Source organism: Strongylocentrotus purpuratus, unplaced genomic scaffold (assembly GCF_000002235.5).
Source record: "Strongylocentrotus purpuratus isolate Spur 01 unplaced genomic scaffold, Spur_5.0 spur5_contig_845, whole genome shotgun sequence".
In the NCBI taxonomy this organism is placed as follows: Eukaryota; Metazoa; Echinodermata; class Echinoidea; order Camarodonta; family Strongylocentrotidae; genus Strongylocentrotus; species Strongylocentrotus purpuratus.
This window is the reverse complement of record NW_022145552.1, coordinates 410,466-438,112: the sequence shown is the minus strand read 5'-3', so window position 1 is coordinate 438,112 and position 27,647 is coordinate 410,466. Positions and strand designations below refer to the sequence as shown.

Here is a 27,647-nt window from a genome sequence, read left to right as displayed (position 1 = left end):
CAAACACATATGTACATAAATTTATACATGCACACATACATGCACGCACATACCAAATTTGACAACCATAAAGTAAAAGAATTGGACATATTCCGAAATACTGACAGCTGCAAACTGTAGTGTTTTATTATAATGAACTCCGAAATAAGACAACACACTTTCAAGTAGTAACATAAAGATTGAGTATTTCGTCAGGAAGATGCGAACTCTTTATTTTGAGTTCCATCACTTAGAAAATGATGTATAATGGTACTACCACAGGAACATCAACAAAAATGTTTCATTGGGGGAGGAAGCGCATTGTAAGTCATATTCCTTGTTTTCTCTTAAAGGATAATTAACTTTAAAAAAAATCTATCTATGACCAAATAGACAATTCTGAGTCCTTTCTGGAAAGCCTAGGACATGGAATGTTTTATAAGAGCCAAATGGTAAAACCAGTCCGAGGTAGTACAGACCTACATTGATCTAGCTGTTTACTGGGGGCCGCCATTGTACCATATTACCATTTCATTATGGACTGACAATAATGCACTGCAAATTGGCCGCAGGCGACAATGTAGGAATGGTTACTTAACAGTAGAAACTAATTAATATAATCAGGTATGGGGTTGTAATGAGTGAACACACCTGCATTGATATGGAATGAATGTGACAGGTGAGCTTGGCTGGATTGAGGATAGAATGGATGGCAACCTTAATAACACAACTAGACAAAAATACTGAACTAAACTAAATACCTGACTGAAAAGGAGCTTAGAAAACAAAAAAATAGAACAACTGGAAACAAAATGTCAAAGTATAAAACTGAACTTTAATAAGAAAAGGGAATGTCCAATTAACACTCCTACAAGGTATTTGCGTATCACCTGTGTGGCGTGGCGTGGGCAATTTGCAGTGAAATTTTTTGAGGATCTCACTGTGGACGTTGCATACAGCCAAATGTGGCGTTGAGTCGTTTTGGGGACATTGTGCTCCTCAACCATGTTTTTAATCGACGCAAGTTGGAGATACTCCTCTCGCACTCACTTGACGATATGGGGCATACAAGGAGGAGCTGCATGATAGCCTTTACCTGAGGGAATAGAGTGTGGACCTCTGGTGTCATATATCGGTACGTGTCCACTGATTCTTAAAGAGATGACGCGCCTGTGGTGTGACGAAACATTGGAAGTTGTACTGCCAGGATGTCTGTCTTCAGTTCCGGATGTCTAATACATGCAAAAACATGAATACAAAAGTATTTTTGTACTTACCAGATTCAGGAGTATTTACAAGTCTTATAAGACTGTAAGGGAAATGAATGACTGAGACAAAAAGAGCAAAGAAGGAAGAAAGAAATAACCAACCACTCAAAGAAAAACAAAAATACACAACTTTGTACGAGTGGTCATACATCATGCGTGTCTTAATTTTGAGAATGTATTTCCCTTCCGGCTTTGCCACATTTCCACCATTATCAATTATATAATGTGATTCGTAAATACGTAGATCGGAAATGCATCAGGAATAATTCAACGGGACTATAAGATTTGTGCACCTTTTGGCAATATCCATGTCATTTCTTGTTCCTAGCAAGACCTCCTCCAGCTGAACATAGTCTCCTAATCCAGACTTTGATGGATTGAACCTGTCTTCCACCTGGACAATGAGGTCATCGACGAAGGAGAATTACTTCTGCCTGCAGTATGCCTCTGGGTTGTCATGTGTGTACTGGTCTCCTTCACCGGCCAGTCGCTGGGGAACACGTCTTCTCCGTGGCAGCTTGAGAGGGTCTAGGTTGTACTCCTCTATCTTCTGTTCAGTTGCGTGGTACAAAGCGAGAAACTCCTCGTCACTTTGGCTTGAACAGATCTCTCTTGTTGCGATCCTTGCTGCTTCCAGCATTCCTGTATATACAAGTTGTAGGGATGGATGAGAGACAACATTATAAATCACCTTTATTATTATTAATATTATTAGCTATTCCACACAGACTATTCGTTAAAAAACGCCTAAACATGCAGCATAATGGCGATTTATTTTGAAACTAACGAATGGAATACCAATAAAGTACCGAAGTAGTGACAACAGCTCACCTGACACATTTGCTGACTTGGTCTGCAATGCAGAATTCAGTTGCTCTAGGATGGCGATAGGCTTCATGGCCATTTGCAGACCAAGGAGAGTATGACCCTTGTCAAACCGGTCAAAAAGTCTCTCTTAATGATCGTGACATACTATATACGTGTAGGCTATACAGTTATACATATATAAAAACATAACTCATTTCTCATGCATTATTCCGAAAATTGACATAATCACTTCTTTTTTTTTCTTCTTCTTCCTTTTTTTTCTCCCTTTTTTTTGTTGTAATCTCAGGGGGGATATTTGTACAGACCATCCCCCCCTCATTCAAGCGAGGGGGGATGCATCCCCCCATCCCCCCCGGGATTTACGCCCCTGGTTTGGTTTGATGGTTTGTTTTACCTGACCGCTAAGAAAGCATGTGTAGCTTGAAAGTAAGCAACCAGGGGACAGACGGCTTTAAGTCCTCTACAAAGGACTTGGTAATGAGGATTAATGCCTTACCAAAGGGCACTAGCAAATCCACTTGGTTTCGAATCCGGGACCTCACGGTTACAAAACCAATGCTCTACCACTGAGCCATCGCGTCTCCTTTGTAGTTATGAAGGCTTTGTCTTATCTTTTAAAGAGGTGCTTAATATGTTGATTTCCCCCCTTTTTTCAAAGTTGACTGTTGCTTATTATAAACTTGATGCCTGTACATTTACTGTCTATTTAATAGATCGAGGTAAAAAATTATTCAAAAAGTGATTACCCCATTGCTTACTGGAACCGTATGTTCCCTGTATTAAGCCAATGACAAAGAAATGATTTGGTAGCCAATGGGTCTAAATGTATTGTCTACCACTGCATGTACAAGATGGTAGTGATTATGATGGTTCATTTGAGCAACAAAATAGTCTACAGCTGAGAAAATTGAACACATCTGAAAGTTACTAGAAACTGATTAAAATTTATCTTGAATGATTTTCAACAGAACAAAGAATTTGATGTGTTTTATTAAACCATGAGTATAGTGGAGAATGAAGCGGATCATATTTCTAATTTGTCTAATTTTCTATATATAAGAGCTATGTGAAATTTGAATTATATACTTCTTAATGATAAGACCTTTCTATTACTAATGATAAATTACATGGACATTGATTTTGTATACCATTACCGTGTAATGATTAATGCTTCTATTGATAATTTGTATTTATAGCTCCAGAGGCTTATCTTTCAGTAATTTTTTTTCTTCATTAAATATGGTTTAGAGTAGTACTGATAATCTAATTTATTTCCATGTTTAAAGATTCTGAAAGGAGTTTCTTTCAATGAAAAAATTAAAAGTATTATTCACCCTTTCTAGTAGTTGCCATTTTGTTTTACAGGTGATTTATTTGATGATCTATTTCGACTCTATTCTCGCTTCTGGGCCCCGTCTTACAAAGAGTTGATATCAATCGTAAGTTATTTGCGATTGATTTCAATCGTAACTCTGTACATAAGAGATAGGAGACTGCAAACTTGCGATTGATTGGAGGACTTACGATTGATTTGGATCGATCGTAACTCTTTGTAAGACGGGGCCCTGATCTGTATTTTGAGATAAGGTTGAATCAATTTGTCTTACTTGTAAATGAGGCCTTCCTATTTTAGATATGGATTAAACCTCGATGGTGTGCTGTTAGATGCTATGTTTTGATGGTTTGTAAAAGAAATGCATATATCAATCTACAAGTATGTATAATACAAATGATATGAGAAATGAAAACCAACGATTTATTTAATTGCTCCTTGATTAAGGAATTTGTATTTGATGCATGATCAGTGTTTAATCAACATTAAATCCTTTGGATCATGATTTCTAGTGAATATGTTTTAAAAAAGGGTTCTATTTTAGTCTTACTTTGAACGTGTATGCCTACAAGTGTACTATTTCAGAATGTATGTGATGTATGTTTTAAGTCAAGTACAATTTGATTATTAGTTTTTTGTCCAGAATTTTTTGGGAATGAGAAGGAGGGGATCAATGTCATTTGATCGCTTTAGCCTTTAAAATAATCCTGTCCTGGGGGGTGTTTCACAAAGATCCTAAGTTGAGCTTATCTCTAAGTTGAACTTAATAATTATGGAAAGCTGTTAGCATCTAGGAAAATATTTTGTTAAAGTTTTTTTAAATGGCATAAAATGTTGATTCAAATCATTCATATCCATATTATCAAGGAGATTTCATGTTCTTGATGTAGAATTATAAAAATTCTAAAATATTTGATTTTTTCGCTTTGGAATATATTTTATTTTAAGGCTACAAATGGCTCTCCATAAATTGCAAGTCCAACTTAGAGTTAAGTTCGACTCAGGATCTTTGTGAAACACCCCCCTGAACGGCTTGAGTGAATGACAAATGGCATCAGTTGATCTATTCTTTTGTTATTGAAACATATCTATACAGGATAAAAACTACAGGACTATTTTGCTTCTTGGTTCTGGTATGTTGTTTTTGAAAACGGCACTGTCGTCCTGCATGTAGAATTGTAAATAGTGTGAGTGGATAAAAGATGAACAGAAGGGTTGATTAAGTGAGTTATTGATTGATGACATTTTTTTATTGATTTTTAAAAGTCATTCTTGCACATATTAGCAGGATATATAGAACTGATTGAATGCAATTTAAAAAAAGTATGGTATTGATGGAGGAATGGATAACTAGATGGATGGATTGATTGTTTCATTGCTTAGTAGTAGCAGTAGTAGTAATAGTATGTAGTAGTTGCTGTAGTAGTAGAATAAGTAGTAGTAGTAGTATGAGCACAAGTAGTAGTGCTGGTAGTAATAGTAGAAGTAGTAGTGGTGGTGGTAGTGGTAGTAGTGGTGGTGGTGGTAGTAGTGGTTGTAGTACCGGTAGTAGTAGTGGTAGCAGTAGTAGTAGTAATCAGGCGCGGATCCAGGATTTCTTAGGGGAGGGGGCCCAACTTTTTGTTTTTTGCTCCCGAAAATTTGAAAATCGCGCCGGCCGAAAAGTCGCTCAGTGGGGGGGGGGGGGGGGGGGGGGGGGGGGGGGGGTACAGAGCACAATTTTTTTTTTTTTGATCCTCAAAAAAAATTCAATTTGCACCCCCCCCCCTTGAGCGCCAGGGGGGGGGGGCCCAACCCCCCAAAAAGGTAAAAATCACGTGATTTTACATGATTTTTTTCTCAAGGGGGGGGGGGGGCCCGGGCCCCCCCCCCCTGGATCCGCCACTGGTAGTAATAGTGGTAGTAGTGGTGGTAGTAGTGGTGGTAGTAGTGGTCGTGGTAGTAGTAGTAGTAGCAGCAGCAGCAGCAGTAGCAGTAGTAGTAGTAGCAGTAGTAGCAGTAGCAGTAGTAGTAGTTGTAGTAGACTTAATTGTATAAGTTGTTAAGCCCAAGGCTAGTCTGCCACGAGGTCAACTGCACAGATTAAAAATAAAAAACATTATCATATAAATAACATGAAAAGTGAATGCAGTTATAATAATAATTTAAAGCATTAAAATACACTTAAAAGGTGAGTAAAGGTAAATAGCATGAAAAGTGAATGCAGTTATTAAATAATTTAAAGCATTAAAATACACTTAAAAGGTGAGTATTGTGCATTTTATCACTAGAACACTTACGAAAACATTGAGAATAAAAGAAAAAGAAAAAAACATAGTTTTCAATATTAGACCTACAGTTTGTGTAATATTGGACTTCGTATCATTCCCATGATGCGTTAAAAAGAAATTGAATACATAGTTCTAAATACATGTATTTTGTTTACCCCATTTTTTTTTTGTCTCTTCATTTTCTTCTCCAATTTGCCTACTCTCTGTTTAAACCAATTATTCAGGCTGTATAGAAAAGGACACACAAATATTTCAAAAGTGATACAGACTTTGGGGAAAACCCCAAGACATTAAACAGAAAATATAAAAAAAACACTGGACGAAATATAAATGCATGTCATCAAGTCTTTTGTTTTCTCTGTCATTAACATATTTCAGGGGCACGTTGACATCCATAAATTATATAAAATTCACGATAACATCATTTATTAGGACCTCATATGCTTGATTGATTAGTTTTGAGAGTGCCCAGTGGAATGAAGAACAAATGAAAATTTGTATCGTTAATGAATTTTGAAATCCCAGGCCTTCTCAACTAGTTTATTAAAAGTGCCAAAACGAAAAGAATTGGTAGTTGAAGTGCCAACCTGTATATTTGACTGTGCTGCGAGGGAGCGTAGCGACCGAGCCGACAACGGGCGGGGTCCATAGGCGAAGCCCTAGCAGAGGTGCACCGGGCAGAGCCCCTTGAAGCTAGTGGAATTTAGGGCTTTCTAAAAGGACCAGATGTGGCATTTTTAACACCTTTTATTCCAAATATATCAATCATAATTTCATAAATTAGGACTATTCTTGGGGAAATTACACTGGAGGTAAATTTATATGTAGTTGTTTTGGTGCAATGAACACGGGAAATGTCCAAATTAAGTAAAAATCAAACAAACAAAAACAAAATGTGTTTCCAGATATCGGCAATGTTAAAATTGGTAGCACATCGTAAGCTTATTGTCATTTAGAGCTCAGGTTTAGAGTCGTAATAAAATGGTAAAAAACATTATTCCCTTTCAGACATTTTGAGCTCAGCAATGAATGCAACTCTTTGATTTGGCTGATTTTTTCATTCTAAATCATTATTATTATTATTTTTTTTTTTTTATTTTTTTTTTTTTGGGGGGGGGGGGCAACAGTCGCGCGCTCCTCCGACTGACCGCAAGCGCCACAAGTTGCCCTTAGTTATCCGATTTTGCTCAAACCTGTTTGATTGGTTTGTCTGATTTGTCTGCTTCTATTAAAAGAAAATTATCTTTGGAGTGGACTTGCTCTTTAATAGGCCGGGTTAATTTGGTGCTCTTGCTCTCAGCTGATCGAGGGGGCAGATTCCACCCCACCCCACCCCCCCCCCCCCCCCACCCCCGGATCTGGGCCATGGAGTGAAGAAAACTTCTAAAAAGTATTTTATAAAAAGGAAAACTTGTGAAGTTTCATACCTACATCTTTTGTTTTTTAATAATTAAGTATGGCTAATTGACTAAAGGCGTAAATGGGGACATGTTCATTCTGGCAGCCCATAGCGTTGCCATTTTGACGCTAACGCTACCTGTTGGTCGAAATTTTATTAATTTGGTATCAAAAGATGCGTAGGTGATGAAGTCATGAAAGCTCGTGGCGTAAACAAATATATATCCTCGAAAGTATTGCGGCTCGCGTACAATGGGGAAAGGGAGGAATGGAGAGAGGAACTGCTATTGAAATAATTTTAGTTCTGTTGTGCTATTTGTGCTTCAATACAATAACCTGATAGAAAGAGGAAGTGCTACACCACAATATTGATAACTCCCTCAATCGTGGATATGTGTATGGAAACGACAAACGCGCGCCGGTAGAGTTATATGGGAAACGCATTTAGTCCCATTCGACAACGAGCTCAATGTGCACCCGGAGTCTACAGTTTCCCATCCGGTATCCAATATATTTGATATCGAAACAATATCATATTTACTACCACAGCTGGGGGAAGTCTCAGTGCCGATCGGTGTTTCATGCGCTCTGGATATAATTAATTTCTGTAGCAAGGAGCTTTCATTGTTGTGGAGGAATACATTCGATCTGTCAAGGCTAGGGAGGTGACACAAATCAGGTACAGTAATATTGTTTTATCGATTGATCATTATCAATAGGTGCTCAATATATCATGCTGACATCGTAGTTTGCTGTTCATTGACCTGCGTCTAGGTCTAGCACTATATAATCCAAACCGATAATACAGACTGTCTCTTACTTCGAACCAGAGGTTTTCTTTCCAAAATGCCTATTAAGTGTAGCTAAAGTATAAGTGTGTTTCTTCTTGTTGTCATGTTATTTTACAGAATATGCCCATCGATTAGGTGCTCTAAAAATCCAATGATAATTAGTTATTTTATTACTTCTAAAATGTTCAATAGGTTTATTATTATTTTTGATATTATCATTGATATCATAATTATTATTATTTGTATTATTATTATCATTATTATCATTATTATTAGCATTATTGTTGTAATGATTATGAATGGATCATTTCTTTATGTGTATTTAATTTGAACAAGGCCTCCATGTATGAAATTCTACTGTGCATTAAATTTTAGGCCAATCGTAATTAAAGGAGAAAAAATGAAATTCTGAGAAGTTGCTTTGTCAATAAATCATCCTTATTATTTAAAAATTCATGTAGGCAAGTGAATCTTCAGAAATCTGTGAGGAAATTCAGGAAAGCTTATCATTGATTACACACGAGACCTTGCGCTCATTAAATACGTGTTTATGGCCGTATAGTAAAGAGAAATGAGTCCAAAGTATTTTGACCGCATCTACTGCAAGTATACTGATGGTATCAAGCTGGGCCCTGTCTTACAAAGAGTTGCACTTGATCCAAATTAATCGCAAGTCCTCTAATCAATCGCAAGTTTGCAGTCTCCTATCTCTTATGTTGATAGTCATATATAGCTGCGATTGATATCAACTCTTTGTCAGACAGCGCCCTGGTGTCTCTATCAGAGCTTGAATCAGACAAAATATCAAGTTAAATTTTATTTTTATGTCAAATTATTTTCACAATTCCATAATAATTATGCAGCGTAATTCAACGATACTTGGTAAAGTATACGACATACCTTGGACTTGTCCAGATGGGTAAATAAAGAAAGATGGATTGATTTGTTTTATTTTGTTTTGATTTGTTTTATACGCAACAGTTTTATACTTGGTTTTCTCTTTCGCCTCTCTATTCCTTCTTTCTTTTTTTTCTTTTTTTTTTTACCCCTATCCAGTACATTTTTGTTTTCTGTATGTATATATAATAATTTCGTTTGTTTGTTTGCCAATGTAATCATATTTCAAATGTATTTTATCAACAATTTGTATTTTTATCTTGTGGGTGGACCCCTTTGAAAACCAGCTTTTAGCTGAAAAGTGTGATCCTTCCCATATGTGGAAAACAAATATATTTATAGAGAATTAGATATAGACGGATAGATGGATATATAGATGGATGGATGGGCGGATATAATTGTGGGTGGATAGATAGATTAGATGGATAGATAAATATATAGATATATATATATAGACATATTATAAACAGACAGTCGGACATATAGAACGTTAGATAGATGGAAGGATTGGACAGAATCTTTCAATAGCGACGGCCTTACTGTACACAACCATCAATGTGCAGTGTACATACGCATCATTATTTTGATTGAATTGCGCATATAAGGAAATTAAAACACGGCACGGAGAAGTCATTAAATCACAAAGTTATGCTTTTAAAAGAGTACACTGCAATTAGCTAGAAATATCATGTTTCATTGGAATGGTTATTGTTTAACGGAAAGCGATATCAGCTGAAAGGGAAAAACAGTCTCAGGGCTAAAGTTCAAATACATTATTAGCACAAGAAACAGAGGTTAATGATAGTATTTCAAGAGAAACCTTTGAGAAACATTAACAGCGATAGAGACATGTAAACAAGTCATTGCAGATCATTGCACAATCGTCGTGCAGAAATAGATAATCGACGACCATTCCACGCTATACAAAATGTTTGCGAGTGCACTAGTGAATTTTGCATATTTTGGGGGTTGGCTTTGAGTTTATAGCTATTTCTCAACGTCTCTACCTCGGCTATTATAGAAGAAAGCGCTCAGTCATCCGTGCTATTGAAGAGTGTAAAGTCCGGGTTTTTTTCCTCGAACAAGACAATTAAGATGTATTTGCCATCAACAAAAGACATGTGTATGTGCAAATACATATTCTTCAAAGCATATATATCTTAATCGGCGTCACAGGGTGAAACAATGCGTGTCCTGCTCTTTGATGCTTTGAAACACATTCCTATCAGTGAATCACATACAAATAATACTTCGCTTGTGCCTTGTTTGTAATAGGATGACGAACTTGATTAATCTATTGTGCTATGTTGATAAATGTGATAATTAATATTGACGTTAAAATATAAGGTGACCTTTGAACAGATTAAGATAACATTACCTTCTCTTTCGTCTGGTAATCTTTCACAAACACACACACCAGGCGCGGATCCAGGATTTCTTAGGGGAGGGGGCCAACTTTTTTTTTTTTTGCTCCCGAAAATTTGAAAATCGCGCCGGCCGAAAAGTCGCTCAGTGGGGGGGGGGGGGGGGGGGGGGGGGGGGGGGGGGGGTAAGCGGACACTTTTTTTTCTTTGGAGTCCAACCCTCTCTCTCTCTCTCTCTCTCTCTCTCTCTCTCTTCCATTTAGCTCCCTCTTACCCTCCCCCTCTTATGTATACGTAACTATGTAGCTATGTTAGCCATATACAATATAGAATGTATGACCCGCTAGACCAACTCACATTTTTTTTATCTCTCTCTCTTTCTCTCTTTTCTCTCTCTCTCTCTCTCTCTCTCTCTCTCTATCTCTCTCTGCGTCCCTCTCTCAGTCTCTCTCCCCTTTTCCACTCTCTGTCTGAACAATAATTGTGCTCATATTTCTCGCTTAGCGATCTACACTTGTAACAAAGGTATACTGACATTTCTGTGCATAGCGTTTGACCTTTCTGTTTTGCCTTGATAACAAAATGTTTGCGGGGTGACGTAATTTGTTGATCGGGTCTTCAAATTGCACTCATTTACCCTTGAACCATAATCATCATCGTACAAACTAAAACCATTAACACATTTAATATACAACTATATACTTTTTAACAAGATTATAGGTATATTCAACCATGCGTATGAATATCAAGTCAAAATTTACGTTAATATTAAACTGAAAATGAAACTAACTCACTGCGGATGTAGATACAGGTGTTTATACGTATGTGAAAAATAGCCGAAAATACAGTAGCGTAGTTACTATAGGAGCATCCCGGCCCCCCCCCCCCCCCCCCCCCACTCAGAGTTATTTTTATACACCCCTTGTTTTACAATTCTCGGGCCGGACTTTGTCGCACGAAAAGTACCCCTTTACCGGACATTTTGGCAACACGCATGCGGTCATTCCGACCTCTGAGTGGGGGGGGGGGGGGGGGGAGGAGCATACGGACGTGCCAATACCAATACACCCCCCCCCCACACCCTCCCCGAGAACTTGAAAATGAGAGAAAGAAGTACGAGAAAGAGAAAGGAGAGGCGACAGCGATGGTAAAATATATGCTTGAGCGCTATAGTTACTTAAAGGGAAAGTCCACCCTGAAATTAAGTTAGTTTTAATAGGAGTAGAAAAATGAGAGAAACAAGTCAGTGAAAGTTTAAGCAAATTCCGATTAAAAATAAGGAAGTTAGGATTTTTGAAGTTGTGATCAATCAAACACAAATTGGCAACTCTATGACGTATCATGCGAGCTCAACTTCCATTTGCTCAGTACTAAAAAAATCTAAAATTTTCATTTTCCCTCAAGAAAAATTTCAACCATACATGCACCCTAAATATAATAATTGCAAATATGTTTCTATACTCCCCCTGCAAGGAACAAATATATATTCCGTCATCAATAACGAAGAAAACATGATTTTATGGAATATTATGCACAAAGCAAATGAAGGAGAGCTCGTATAATAAGTCACAGAGTTGCCAATTTGTATTTGATTGATCACAATTTCAATAAGTCATAACTTTCTTATTTTCATTCAGAATTTGCTCAAACTTTCACTCACCTGATTTTCTTATTATTCTGCCTCTATCGAAACAAACTTATTTTTGGGGTGGACTTTCCCTTTAATTGGCAGCTCGGCTACGACCAGGGTAATATGTGTAAAGCACAATGAGCGTCAGAGCCTGACGGATACCGGCGCTATGTAATTAACAATTTTATTATTTATTTATTATTAAAATAAGATGATACGATATTTATTTTAAAAAACACACACACTTTTAAGTCAGATTTCTTCTTGAAATCCATATACATGTATAATAATATTATAAAGATGTTAGCAAACACAATTCATACTCACAATGAATTCCATCATGGAACGACTAAAATGATATCTATCATGATATTAACTGCTTGTTTCAATTTTGTTTAAGTAACGTGATATTTTTAAAGCAAACAAGTCATACACTTAACTAAAGAGATCACGCGCATCCTTACTCCCATCGGTAGCACACATAATCACGTACACACCAAACCGTGCCTCAGTTCTCAGACGTTTCACCAGTATTTACAAGGTACTTGCTGACTTGTGAAAGAAATAATACAGTCCAAAAGTTATGAAAAGAAGAGTTAAATAAAAAGACAGAACTTCATCCAAAAATAGGTTGAAATCACTGATCTAGTGTAATATTTATGCACATTTCAATTGCACAAATATAATTCCTGCTATCAGCACAAGTTTTCCAGTTTTTCAATAAAAGTGTTTGACGCTTTTTCTATAAACTTCAAGGTCATCCCTTACATTCTAAGTCAAATAGATTAATAATACTGCTTTAATAACGATTATGTCAAAAATATTAAACTGTAACTTCGGGGTTTGGTTAAAAAAGAAAAACATGGCGCATCTGTAAGTGATAATACTTGTAGATTGGCAAAGTTTGGCAAAGTAGAGTCTTGGGCTGTAGACTAGCAAGATCTGAGTCATGTTATGTATATTTCATCTTTCCAGTGATTGCATTTGAATAATTATATACTTTTTATTGTTATGCTTGAGGGAATTTGGATAGCCATATTTTAAAAATAGATCCGAATAAAGACTGAAATGCAGGACATCTATATTTAATCTTCCCAGTGATTGCATTTGAATATTTATATACTTTTTATTTTTATACTTGAGGGAATTTGGATAGCCATATTTAAAAAAAAAAAGAAAGATCCGAATAAAGAGGGAAATGCAGGACAAAACGTGAGATAAATTGTATTTAAACTAATACACGTTTTTCCTAGCAAAGAGCTATTACATTTTCCTTTTATGTATAGATTTTATCACAGTTGTCAGATTGCGAATTGCATAAATTACAGGTTAAATCATTTCGAAAATGGTCTATTGAACTTCTCCTACTAGACGTATTACTTTTCATCTCTAACATTGCCCCCACTCCCGCAGACCGATTAAAGCTAACAGCGTTTAGATTTCTGACATGCATGCAAGGTGAATGCGGCTATTGTGACGTCATAATTATGACAATACCGAAAAGAACAATAGCAGAAAATATATCTCCCGCGACCTGCGTAGTCCAAAGTTCGATTTGTACAGATAAAGCAATAAAAGAAAACATATAAAATTAATAGAAATGTAGTTTTCACCTATATATCGACACTGTTATGGAAAATAAAGGTATGGTACAAGTTTTTGTTTGCCCGGGGGTCTCAGTGATGTAGAAATAACGTGGGCATGCGTGACCAAAAGTTTTCCAGAAACCCCCTGAACGAGGATTTCATCTAAAGCCAAAATACACCATAAATGGGGATTTCGCGTGGTCCCCCCCCCCCCCCCGCCCCGAAAAAGCGTACTCCTAAACAAGTATTGTAAAATTGTACACTCAAAAAAAAAAGTGCTAAATTTAGCACTTAAAGATTCAATTTTAGCACTTTTTAGGAGCTCGCATAGTGACTGCACTCGAAGTGCTGAGTTAGCACTTGCACCCGGGCTACTTTGCTAGCACCCAAAGGAGCTGACTGTTGTGCACTTAAAGTGCCAAGTTTTGCTCTCTTTTGGGTGCTAGCAGAATAGCCCTTGTGCAATTCCTAACTCATGCGTTGTTTGACATGCCCCATCTACATTTGGTATGTGGTCAAGGTGGATGTCCTTCGTCATTTACCACTTTCAACTCTTACAGGAAACATTTATTAAACCAACATCCACAAGAAGAACCTGAACCTGAAGTTGTACAGGGTATGGAGGGTCTAGTTGATGCTGATTTGGGTGTTGCTGTTGGTGAAGTGCATAATCCTGCAGCAGATGATGCATTTGATGATGATGATGATAGGATAGGCCTACTACAAGAACAAGATGGAGCAATGCATAATGACAGTACAAGACACTATGAATATGACAGACAATGAAAGCGGACAAAATATACAGTTCCTTAGGTAGACAAAGGAACATCCCTTCACTGCTATTATGTAAAAATGTGTAGAACAGGTGTCACATGCATATTCACCTGTTCTACACATTTTACATAATAGCAGTCAAGGGATGTTCCTTTGTCTACCTGAGGAACTGTATATTTTGTCCGCTTTCATTGTCTGTCATGTTCATAGTGAGACCAGCTGCATTTTTCATTGGTTCTCTTTTATCAAACACCAACATGACCCATGCTATGACAAACAGAGTGTTATCTGCTGCAACAGCTTTGAATACTGATGTTGTTGACAGTTTAAGGAGCAAAGTTATTCAGACTTTTGAGGCCTTGGGTATTGACCTGGAGAATGAAGAATGTAAGAATCTCTTAGCTGAATTTGATTCAAAAACAAATATTCACAAGGTAACAGCTATTATACTAACCGACCAATCAGATCAGGTTATGCAGTCAGCACTCGATGTTAAGTGCTTATAGCACTCGTTTTCTGCACTCAAATATTCAGCACGTTTCGGTTTCCTTGTTAAAGTTAACCCGTCAAGTGCTGATTTTGGCACTTCAAGTGCAGAATCTCACTCAGCACCCAACATTTAGCACCTCAGTTTTTTGCGTGTAACCCCTTGACCATTTTGGAGTGCGATGGGGATAACTATCTAAGTTGTTGACAATATAAAATAAATCAACTTGCGCTTTTGATGTAATAGTCACAATGTAAACAATTATTTCAATAGAGAAGCAATGACATCAACCTGTACACTTCCAAATGGTTTTAATGCACATGCAGCCATTATTAGTCCTTACTTTAAAGAAAAGAAAAATTACATTTCAACTTTGATCTATTTATATAAAGTACATGTAGTTTTTAATTAAAAAGTACACAATGTACAATGAACAGTTACTTTTCTACTATGCAAAACTTGAGACTTGATAGGTCATAATATCGCGGGCATCCATCTTGATCTACTGAAGATCTTAAGCAAGTTCCCACGAGCTTGAACTCGCGTAAACTCGCCTGCACTTGCTTGAAATGACTGATCTACGACGCAACATCGAGTTTCCTACGATGGATGTACGCAGGGACGTCTCCAAAGGGGGGGGGGGGGGGGTGTGGGGTGCGACACCCCCCCCCCCCCCCACCTGTCAGGATATTGTCGTTAAAATTGCGCTGCCGTCGGGGGAAAAAGAGAAAAGGGGGAGGGGAAAAAAAGAGAGGGAAAGGGAAAAAAGAAAAGGGAGGAGAGGAAAGAAAGGAAAAGAAAGAATAGAAAGGAAAGGAAAAAAGAATAAAAAAGAGTTAAAGGGAAACAGAAGAAACGGGGGTGAATGAGAGGAGAGAGAGGGAAGGTAAGAGCATGAGAGAGGAGGAGTGGGAGTAAAAGAGAGAAGGGGGTTGTTGGGTGGAGTCGTCTCGTCGAGGGAGCAAGAAAGACACGGGTAAATATGTTGCTGTGTCGGGTCAGCTGCATGTGTCGGTATTCTTGCTCGATCCTCATGTACTATCAATGCAGAAGTTTGAAGTCGGTGAGGTGTATATTGTCGGTCGGCCGACAAGTTTTCCCTACGAACTGTGACTTTTTATCCGCTGTGACGACTTCGAGAGTGACTAAAATTACAATAATTGTATTTTCTCGAAGTTTTACTTTCCTATAATATCAGCTAAAGAAATCAGAGGTTCAAAACCTGCCCCCCACCCCCTACTCCGGGGTCGGAATGACCGCATGCGTGTTACCAAAATGTCCGGTAAAATGGTACTTTTCGTGCGACAAAGTCCGGCCCGAGAATTGTAAGAAAATGGGGTGTATTTGACTTTCACCCGGAGATTTCTTTAAAAAGGGGGTGTTTTTTTTCTTTTTTCTCTCATCTCTTTGGATTTCTGAGAAATTATTCCGAATTTAGGGGGGTAAATTAAGCATTTTCCCGAATTTAGGAGGGTACATTGAGCATTTTTCCGAATTTAGGGGGGTCTCCAAAACAGGAAAAGCCCGCGAAAGGGGGGGTTCGGAAATGTTGGCAGTCCTCAGATAGGGGGTGCTTTCAAAAAGAGGGAACGAGCATATGCATACCCTAAATAACACTGAGTGGGGGGGGGGGCGGGGTTTAAAATCGTCTTCCTTTCTCGCGCGGAAGGTGAAAACTTTATTTAGACGAGTCGAGAACGGTACAACGAATCGTCTTCTTTCTCTAATAATTTAAGGAAACGTCAAAGCTTCCGCGCTTCGCTTCGAATTCAGACAAATAGGGCTTATTATACCCTTGCCGTCCTTTTTCCAAAATTCACGCCTGACGGTCTAGCACGACACGGCACAGCCTCCTGAGGGCATCCCGTGTGATCCGTTGTTTGAGCATAGATTTAAACGCTCGCGGGGTAGAAACCGGAAGTCTTCTCCCTGATTCACGTACGTGATCGGCCGTGAAGATGGATGTAAACAATGAGGTTTGCTGAACATATATGTCAATATATGTTCAGCAACGTGTTTGACCTAAATTTCGCGATAACATTGAAAATTTGAAATACAAATAGATCACATTGAACCTTGATTTTCAATTTGTCTCATGAATTTTTTTTAAATTGTTTATAAGAAATATATTTCGTGTAGACATCGTCAATTTTTATTTTTTTCTGGGGGATCCACAAACTACAAGCATCGCTTTTTAGTGGATCCCCCCCGTTTCCTCAGAACTTAAGAATTTCTTGTAAAACTTTTATTATGTGCAAATTTTATTTGTATAGTTTCCTGAAAAAAATTAATTATGTATGAAAAAAACGGAATATCTTTGTTTACCTTTCTGTTGGAAATGAAATAAATATGAATATGAATATGAATATGAATGAGCGGCGCTGTCTAGCGAGGTTTTTTTTTTTTTTTTTTTAATTTTTATTTGTGTACTGCTGTAGAGATTGCGTGCACTTTTTCACTGTGGACGTGTTACCATGTACCTCGTGATTACCGCAGACATGCATTGTAATTTAAACGGCACCCGCGCTCATCTCCTGTTTGAGAAGGAATGTCTACCCGCGTTTACCTCAGAGGCTCAGATCATGTAGTAGGTCCATGCTCAGACAGTCGTCTGGTGTGACACAGAGTACGTGACGTAGATCTAAACAGGATATGATGTATTCATCAAACAAATTGCGAAAGGGGAAGTCTAGACCCTGGACAAATATTAAAAAGGCTTTATTAATCACTAGAATGAATCAGATGTAGTTATGACATCATGCCAAATAATTTGTCTCCACGTGTTCTATGTGTTCTATTAATACCCCGATCATTGGAGTTCAAACAATTTGTGCATCTGATTACTTTTTGTATCCAATGAAAGTCTCGATATGAAGTCAAATTATGTGTCAACTGGAATAAAGAAACTGAGAATGAATAGAGAACCTGAACGAATGCATGGATGGATCCTCAAGGAGCAACTTGGGAACAGGAAACCCAGGCAGCCACTATACTTAAACAACAAAAAGTACCCCCCCCCCCCCCAACAAAGACAAACATAATTATAAACACGGATCCATCTTGGACAGGTGAACGTACTTTCATCATCAAAAAGTCAACACAACAAAGACAACACGGATCCATCTTGGAAAGGTGAACGTACTTTAATCATCAAAAAGTCAACACAACAAAGACAACACGGATCCATCTTGGAAAGGTGAACGTAGTTTCATCATCAAAAAGTCAACACAACAAAGACAACACGGATCCATCTTGGACAGGTGAACGTACTTCCATCTACAAAAAGTCAACACAACAAAGACAACACGGATCCATCTTGGACAGGTGAACGTAGTTTCATCATCAAAAAGTACAAAATACAAAGACAAACACGGATCCACCCTTGAAATAAGAGCGTTCTTATCATGAAAACAAGATAATTCGGGGCTCATTATGAGCTATATCTCATGCGGAAGGAAACAATTAAATAACATTTCATGACCAAAGTTGATTTTATCGCAATATTGTAGGCTAACAACAATATTACTGCTGGAAACATTTCCTCTACAGACACCCCCTTCCGATCCAAGAATGCCGTTGATCATTGCGTGATCACATTCAACAATCTGCTATCATATCTAACATCCTGTACGTGAACTTATGATTCATTACATATTCGTCTATACTGCTCTCCCTTAAAAAAGTAACGGACGCTAGTATGCATTCCCCCCAAATTGTACGTATGACTGCGTCAGCGAATAACTGCGTCAGCGAATGGTGCAGTCTTGACGCGCCATGAGTTGGGGATATTCCCTCACAAGACAAGTGTGTAAAAAAAAAAACGCATCACGGGGGATATCATACAAACAAAATATGATTGCAGTATGAAAAATGCGTTAACATGGGTCAGATTACTAACAAATCCGGGCTAATTTTATTCACTAGCTAGATTGATAATAGTAGGCTTTATTGACGCAATCGAATCGACACCTCGTGTACGGGTATAACGCCGGCTGCATTTTCTATTCAGGCGCTATTATCAAAGACATTCGAATTGATAAGTGGACATGAAAGGCTCAGACGAAGACTCTAGAAGTAGTTTACAGAACGCGGCCTGACCCAGACTTTTTGGTTTCTGATTTGACATAACACTAGTGTGGTAAATTAGTTAATTTACATAGACCATTTCGTTTAAAAAAACCTCGCCAGTCGCGAGCGTTGTCCTGCGTTAGGGAATCACGCTTCTAGCGCGATGGGTATATACGGATCATTATTTTGGCGCAGAGCATTGACGCCTCGTGTGCACCCGGATGCATATCAGTGTTAAACGTCACAAAGGCCTAATATAATATCTGTAAAGCGCTTTGAGAGAGCCTGCGGTCTTGAAAAGCGCTATATAAGAACGAGCTATTATTATTTGGTCGTATTGTTACTTGTTAGTATAAGTATTAGAAGTAGTAAAGCAGTAATAGTATAGGTAATGTAGTAGTAGCATCAACAGCAACAATGGTACTACTACTACTACTACTAGTAGTAGTAGTAGTAGTAGTAGTAGTAGAAGTAGTAGTAGCAGTATCAGTGGTAATAGGAGTGGTATATAGTAATAGTAGCGGTGGTAGTAGTAGTAGTAGTAGTGGTAGTGGTAGTAGTATAGGCCCCTAGAAGTAATTTAGAAATTTAGTATTGTATTCATTTATTCAATAATAATTAATTATTTTATTTATTTATTTATTTGTGTATTTCTTTATTTATTAATCTACAACATTCAACTCTTATTTCCCCCATTTTAGAGCACGATACGGATAGGACTACAATGGATCCGAAATGGGAGGACGAGCTGGAGTCGCATCGGTTCGAGATGACCCGAGTTCTCCGACCGGATCGGTACTTCGAAAAGTTTCGGAGCGAGCGAATCCTGGACGAGTTCGACACACAAGTCATAAACAACGAGACGAAAAATCCCACACGGGACAAAAAAGCAGGTTAGTATTTTTGTGATCTGATATTTGGGTCATTTGAAGAATTTGCCCTTAATTTCCGCAAGCTTTGCAAATACCCTCAACAACAATCGACAAATACAAAAAATGAAAAAATTAGAAAGTCATGTAGACCCTAATATTTCTCTCTCTCTCTCTCTCTTGGTCTCTATTTTCCTGAATTATGTATCCCCTCTCCTCTCCCTCCCCATCTCCCCCCCCCCTCTCTCTCTCATCGTGCACATGCAAAATAAAAAGATCTCGTTCCAAAAACTGCTGTTTACTTTAGAACAACCTTGGAAACATTTAACATACACATTCATAAAACATAATCATAAATGTATTTATCCATAAAACTCCCACGTTAACGAATCGAATGCTAAAAGAGGTTGAAATTATTACAGCTGTTCACAAGTTTCCTGAAAGCGAAATACAAAAAAAAATTAAGTACAAGTAAAAACCAAATGTTGTCATAATAATGATATTACAAGGCTGCAGGATAGTAGAGAAAACGTTTGGTTACAAGGCAGGTCAATTGTTATGTTTATCAATTGTGACTGTTTTCAGTATCATCAAAATCTCTCGATCTGCGTTCTGTCAACGATATGAATTAGATATGATTTGTATCCTGCAACTTTCTAGATGATTATTTCAAAACGCAAAATCTATTAAGACTAATCGAATTTGTTGATTGAATCTGTGTGTCCATCATCCGGGACATCCAACTCGGCGCCATTGTGTCATAGAATGGTTACGGTATACAATATGACATCATTTTGATAAAGGTTTATATCGGGCCTCTAGTTATGCACCTGTGCAAAGACTTTATTCGCTTCAATACTTTAAAGATGAAGACCACAGATAGAACTGGGCCCAACATACTCGCAAATACACCCTCACCATCTCCCTTTCAATCCAGAATGGTTAAGCGACGCTCAGCTGCTTTGAGCTAGAAATGAGAGTACTCTTTCCCTTTAAGTATATTTTCAGTATATTCAGTATAATCCATCGTTTTACGCATTACATGTGAAGATAAACAGTTTAAATTAATGACCGTGTCAGGTTGTCTACAAAACGTGTTCTGCTCTGAGACTCGTGGTTTTAACATTTCCGCTTAACGTGTCCGGTAAAGTGCAATTGAAGTTATAGGTTTCTTCCTTGTAGCATTTCCTTGCTTTCATTTCCTTTCTTTACAATTTAAAAATCGAAATAGATTCTAATATATATATATATGTAAAGGTTATCTTGAGGTTCTGGTAATAGATGCGTCACCAGGCAAGTTGGAATGTTAGGGGGTCGCATTTAAAATGCCGTCATGATAACAAAGAACAGTCATACACACAAACAAACAAAACAAACAAAATGAACAAAACAGCGCCTCTCCGAAATTTTCCCGAATTGATTATAGAGGAGGGGAGTTACACACTATTATGGTTACCCAAACCACCCCCTTATAAAACAGCATTTCAATAAACACACTTCCATATCTATGATACTCCGCAGTATAGGGAAGGTTTGGCCTCGGCGAAAGTTTACGGCCTATAGTTGAATCGATCGCAAATACTCAGTAATTTTGTAGTATCAAATACGTCTTTTAGAACGCCAAATTCAAGACTATCTGATGATAGGATTGTAAAGTAGTTACTTTGACTTTAGAGGTCCCTTTTTTCTTCAGTTGGCACTGTATAAAACTTGACACCTCATCACCGAGTTGACCTAAGTAAATAGTTTTTAGGGCAATCCCACCCTTGTAATAATGTAATTTGTATATGAAAACGGAGAAATAAAAGAAAAAGAATGGCGGTTGTTTGATATAATTCGGACCAATAATAAGAAAGTTGTGAGTATTTGAAATATGGGATCACTATAATTATATGCGAATCGAAAATTGGAAATTTGGTTACTTGAATGTGACGTATATGCACGGACTACTCTCCCGTTTGTTGTGTACGAAAATATCATACATTTTTGTTTTACTCCTAAACGCCTTCTTCCTTGGGGCACGTCTCAAAATGTATTGTGCATATATCATTAAAGTCTGTCCCTTTTGCAGCCAAAATCAAATTCTGTAGAACTTTGCAGGAATTATGAATATGTCATGTGTGTCCTATCTGTGAAATTTAAACGTTTAGCAGTGTCATAATATTCAAATTCTGCAAAGAAACCCGTTTACTTGCTAGACTTCACTGTCAGACACTATTGAGTGACTGACTGGCTTTTTTCTTCTTTGGTGATAACATACAAAAATGAGCTGTAACGGGTACATGAGCATTTGTCTACATCAATAACCCACTCCTTGTAATGGCCAAAATTAAACTGATTGAATCTTTGCGCAGCATAACACGTACGACCATTAGGTACAATAGTCTGAAAATCAGACTATTACTTACTGGCTCTATAGCTCTTAAGTCGATTCGACAACTAATAGTCGTTCATTTCCCACTTATAGACATTTTCAAGCCCCCCCCCCCTTTTTTTTTTGTTAGGGAAGTTCTAAATTAGTATCTTTCAAATGCCGTTGGAAACTAACTTTTTCATTTTTGGGGACTGCAAATGGGACATAGAACCTTTAAAGGTTTTCTAAAAAGGAAAGAATCATAGTATTTTAAAAGAAATTGACCTTTTAATCATTTTTTTTGTGTTGAAACAATTAATGTGAAATTTGTCTGGCACTTAATGAAAGCGATACTACCTATTCAGCACATTTGAAGTGCCCGTACATAGTGATTATAACTTTCGAAATTCATAACTTTTTCATATTTTGGGGTCCGATTTCGTTCAAACTTTCACCGATTTGCTTCTCCGATTTTTCTGCTTTCTTTTAGAGTAGCTTGCTATCAAGGTTTGATTTCCCTTAAATTACCCGACCCTTCTCAGCTGTAGGCCTGTATTTACTTGTTCTGTGGAATGCAATGATAATCAATCTTTTCATTGTGTATTCATAATAAATAATTGGTCGTTGTGCGTTACAGCGTCAACACTCAGAGACCACAATAGGATCTGTACTTTAGCCGCTCCTGGCAGAAACCGACAGATCTAGGCTCTGCTCAAGGCTTTAGGGATTGTGGTAAAGTGTCAAATTAGGTGTAGATCCACTTTTTGCTTTCATACAAGTACTCTTGCCTTCTTAGCGATCATGTATCTTTAGTCTTTAAAGGTATTTAGACAGTTCTGATATTTACAGATTGTGAACCAATGTGTAATCAAACGTAAGGAAACTCAACAAAGTTCTGTGCCTGCATTTCCATAATTTGATTAAACGAATTCGTTTTACTGGCTGCCTGCCATAGCAACAAACAGAGTTGACAAAAGACTTAACTCCGTTGCGTTGACGATCAGACATGCAGCAAAAAGACTAAAGACTTCATGCATTACTTTAATCAAACACAACTTCGTTATTCCTGGCTCATTTTTCGTGTTTGAGATATCATAATTATGAAAGGGCAGGGAATGAACTTTCTAGAAATGTGATTTGTTTTTCTTTGAAATTCAGATACCGTCCGCCGAATGGCTTTTTGGTTTCCTTTCCTCAAATTGCTTTTAATCCCTCATGCGTGAAATATGCATTATTATGAGTCGCATCAAAATGAGAGGAGGATCTAAGCTTTACAAATATGTGTCATTTATTATTTAAATTGTGGCTAAGTTATAATTTAAAAAAATCGAACATTCTCGGTTTCGTTTTTTGGGGGACGCACTGTATAACATCATCATCAGTGATCTGTCAGTTTATGACAGGTTCAGTGACCCAATCAGAGTTCTACTTCATTGTCTCTCCAAATACTTCGGTCTTTATTAGTATAACATAATATGATAATAATAATAATAATAATAATAATAATAATAATAGTGGAGTCTTGAATAGCGTTCATGTGTGGCACATTGCCTGCAATGTAAAAATGTTAACGTTTGTTTACTAACATGCTTTTATCCCCAATATCCAAACACATGCACTTAAACATACATTTATAGGTGAATTCAAACACTTGAAACGCAGGTAAATTTAGCATTTATTGTTAAACAATCAATTTATCCGCTTGTTAGCAAACAATTTTGTCTCTTACTGTTGAATGTTGAATGGTTTATCCGCTTTGAAATTGTTCAAGCACATACAAATTAATGGGTCAACCGTTGTTAAATTTAGAGTGTGGCGCTCCTTTGTTGTGACCCTTGTTTTAGCACGGCTGTTGTTACAGCGTTCCACCAGGGACTTGATAGACAAGTCCCTGGTTCCACCATTTCAAGGAACTAATTCCTGTCAGGTACCCATTTACCTCACCTTGGTGGAGTGTTGCAATTGTAGATTAATGTCTTGCCAAAGGTCATTAGTTTTTCTCTTTTTTACCACAGTTAGAACATCTGCTATCAGCCACAGGGCTGTTTTTCAGCAAGTCCGTGGTTCACATACCGGAGACTACTAAGGACTTTTAGATTGAGTGGACGTACGAGAACGGCGTGAACTTCCACTGATCATGTGTGTCTATGACAAGCCGTTTTCACATTTATTCCTATTTCTTGATATCAAGAATTACCATTGCTTACAATAGAAAATCATATATTGATATCAAGTATCCAATTCTTGATATCAAGAAATAGGAATAAATATTATAACGATGACATGGACACGCATGATCGGTGGACGTTCACGCCGTTCTCGCCCACTCAATCTAAAAGTCACTAATATCTACTATCTGTGTTCAGCAAGCCATATCCCCATTTAAAAAAAACAATTGTTCACATGTATACACAATTCTAAAGTACACATAATAGATGGCGTGAGAGTCTAACTTCAGACACTTGTTTAAACGGAAATTGAGCCCGCCGACCTTCGGCTTCGGCAAATTGAAACTAGGGGAATGTCCCGTTATTTTTCCCCAGTATGGTTTGAAAACTGATACTATAATTTTTCATTCCTTTTCCAGCTATTTCGTCAGTCGTTAGAGATTTCGAAAATGCGTATCGGAAATCAAGTGAATAAACATTTTGTAGAGAGAACCGTGGGATAATAGTTGCACAGAATGGGAAAGAGAGACAGAGTGACAGGTTAAGGAGTGAAGAGGGAAGAACAGAACGAGAGAAGGAGGAGATACATATTAATTGTAAGGAATGAGAAAGCCAGGAAAAGAAAAAGAAAGAGAGAGAGAGAGAGAGAGAGGAAGATGATATCTCTGAATCATTTAGGCCCGCATTTAGCCCTATATTATATTCTGGGAAGAAAATGATTAAATTAACTTGTCCTAATAAAAGAATGTTGTTTTACTTTGTATTTTAATGGTATTTTTTAAAACTAGCTTCGATGACGTAGGCTATAATGTTTGCAGATGGATTTTATTCTTTTGTCTCATTTCCCCCTGATAATATATGTGAATTCCAGCTTCCACCTCGCTAGAACAAATAAAATGAACTCTGAATTTAATAGCCAACATAGTTACTCACTCGATATTGATGAAGGTGTTTGAAAAATGAAGATGAAATCGGAGTGCATTCAAGAAAACTACTTTTAAGTGCATTTTCCATGAAGTAAGCGAATCCGGTAAAAATGTTGAACAAATAATAAATAGAAATTTGCACGTTCGGTACTCTTGGGTACCGAGGACGAGTTTGGACTTTGGATTCAATACTTTTCAGTTCAGTTTCATTTTCAGTTTATTGTTTTCCATATTACAATATAAAACAGTTCTTCATAAATTATAATCATACAAAAGAAAACTAAATCCTGCTACAAAGTTAGTTATTGATCGAGTTATTTAACAGCTTTCACAAGAAGACGGATATATATATTGACAGTGAAATATGACAAAACCTAATAAAAAGCAAAGCTTGTAAAGAATAGGTTCCGTACAAAAAATGATGAAGAAGATCGTCGATAATTTGACATGGCGCGATGAGAAGGATATTAACAAAAAGCGTTTATGCAATATACATGTATATGATATATATCGTAGACCGGAGTTTTAAATACAAAAAAACTTATATATTCAAAAGTATATATTATATCAGAATTTTTTTCAAAAATAATATATCTATTACTAGAAAACACGAGACAAAACCTTGAAGTAAACATACAGAAGCCATATATATATATATATATATATATATATATATATATATATATATATATATATATATATGCATGGGGAGCATTTACATATATTAATTTACATATCAATTAACATATATGTATGCAACCTTTTTGTAAACTTTCAAAAGTGCAATAGGCCTACTCTACACTGTTCCTTCTATAAATATGTTAGTATTTCTAGTTTTATTTATTTGTTTTTGCTTTTGTTTATAGGCATGGTTTTGTTAGTGTAACCATGCATTCAGTATTTTATTTTAACAATTGATAATAAATATTGTATGATTCAAATAGTGTTATTTTAAAAAAGATATATGTTTAATTTGATATTTCACACGTATGTATATGATTGCATTATTCGGTTTCAATTGGTCATACTCTGATGTACATTCTTTGTTGGGTGCTTGCCTAACAAAGCAACATGCGCTATATTGCGTCCAACTTGCACAAAATATGTTTACACAATACAACGACGACTGTAAGCAAAAGCTTAAAGGGACGCCCTTTAAGCTGAAAGGAGAAAATGCACGTTTTTTGGATGAAATATTTCCCAAGATTGTGTCAAATTTTACCTAACAAGCATAAAACCTCATTTTCAACCAAATATTGGGTATAATTTTACGCATTCTTATTTCGATAACGTCGTCCACAATGAATCTTGGTACTCAAGTGCTAGATTTGTTCGCCCTTCCCTTTGCGAGAACAAGATCATAAATATAACGATCTCAAAACTAATCAATTTCCCAATTTTTCTACATTAATAACGCGTTCAATGAAATGTTGTTGGAAGTCTCATTCTAATGCATTATGAACTTGCACCTTAAACCTTGAACTTTGAACCTTACACTTTGACCAGGTCAATTTCTCGACATCGTGCGAGAACGAGGTCACGTGGCCTACAAACTGCTCCTAGAATGCATGGAAGCCGATCACCCGGATCTATACATGAACATCACCGGTATTAACCCGGAACCAAAATCATGGACGATTGGCCTCAGCAAGACTTGCTCTTGTGAATGTAAGTTGTTGCCTTAAAGGTAAAGACCAGTATTGGAAATTCCCCAATTTCAAAATTGAAATGGAAGCTCTCATTACCAATCATGTGAAAGAATATGTTTTGACTAATACATGATGATAAAAAATGTGCCGGGAAACCGCCTACTAATTCATATATTTGGTAAATTTGTTTCTCTCATGGTCTGAGAGAGATATAGGGTAGTCCCATATACATCTTTCTGTGTATAGTGCTTGTAACTTTACGAAGAATGGGCCAAATTTCTTATCATTTTGATGATTCCAGAACCTTGCAGATGCTAGATGCTTGATGATCAACCTTTTCTGATCGATTCCACAACGTTTCTTTCACAATGCAATCGCATGACCATAACTGGTCTTTACCTTTAAATGTGTCAATTTGTCAAATTAAATCAGATCAAATCGAATCGTTTCCACTATGGAAATACTACAATTATCAATGAAAAGGTAATACAAAATGCTGATTATTATTTATTATTATTATTATTATCATAATATTATTACTATCATTATTATCATTATTAAATGACTGAAGTCAAACAAGATTTTGTTGTGGGTTGGGATTAGTTAACGATACAAATTCTACTTTCTCATGTACAGATAGTCAATAATCAGTCAAGTTTATTATAATTGAAGTGAGAGCATAACATTTATTAAGACGAAATAATTCATAAAGTTACAAATACTATAATATCGATTGGTTGAAATCTAGACTAGCAAGTCTGATGGTGACTATATACTCCGTATACTCAAATGTACTCTCTGATAATGTATTGAAAAGTGACCGTGAAATAAATAAACACTTAAACTTCCTGTTAACTTCCTGTATAAGTATTAATAAAGTACTGATAGATTATTGATGAATATAAATGTTAGTCTTATAATCACATAACCCTCTCTGTTCAAGGAAAGTATATCCTGAAAGCATCTATGTTTTATGTACTTTTATCATCTTACATGTATATATACACTT

At 36.9% G+C, this 27,647-nt stretch overlaps 1 protein-coding gene across 1 annotated transcript in view; it reads left to right on the top strand.

Moving 5' to 3' along the window:
• The first annotated feature begins 7,537 nt into the window (after window positions 1–7,537).
• Window positions 7,538–27,647, top strand: part of LOC115926584 (caspase recruitment domain-containing protein 14-like) — a 35,395-nt gene continuing 15,285 nt past the window's right edge. The window contains exons 1-3 of the mRNA XM_030991392.1: window positions 7,538–7,755; window positions 19,375–19,566; window positions 26,496–26,657. Of these exons, the coding sequence (XP_030847252.1) occupies window positions 19,398–19,566; window positions 26,496–26,657 (331 nt within the window). The 5' untranslated portion in view covers window positions 7,538–7,755; window positions 19,375–19,397. The remainder of the gene's footprint in view (window positions 7,756–19,374; window positions 19,567–26,495; window positions 26,658–27,647) is intronic.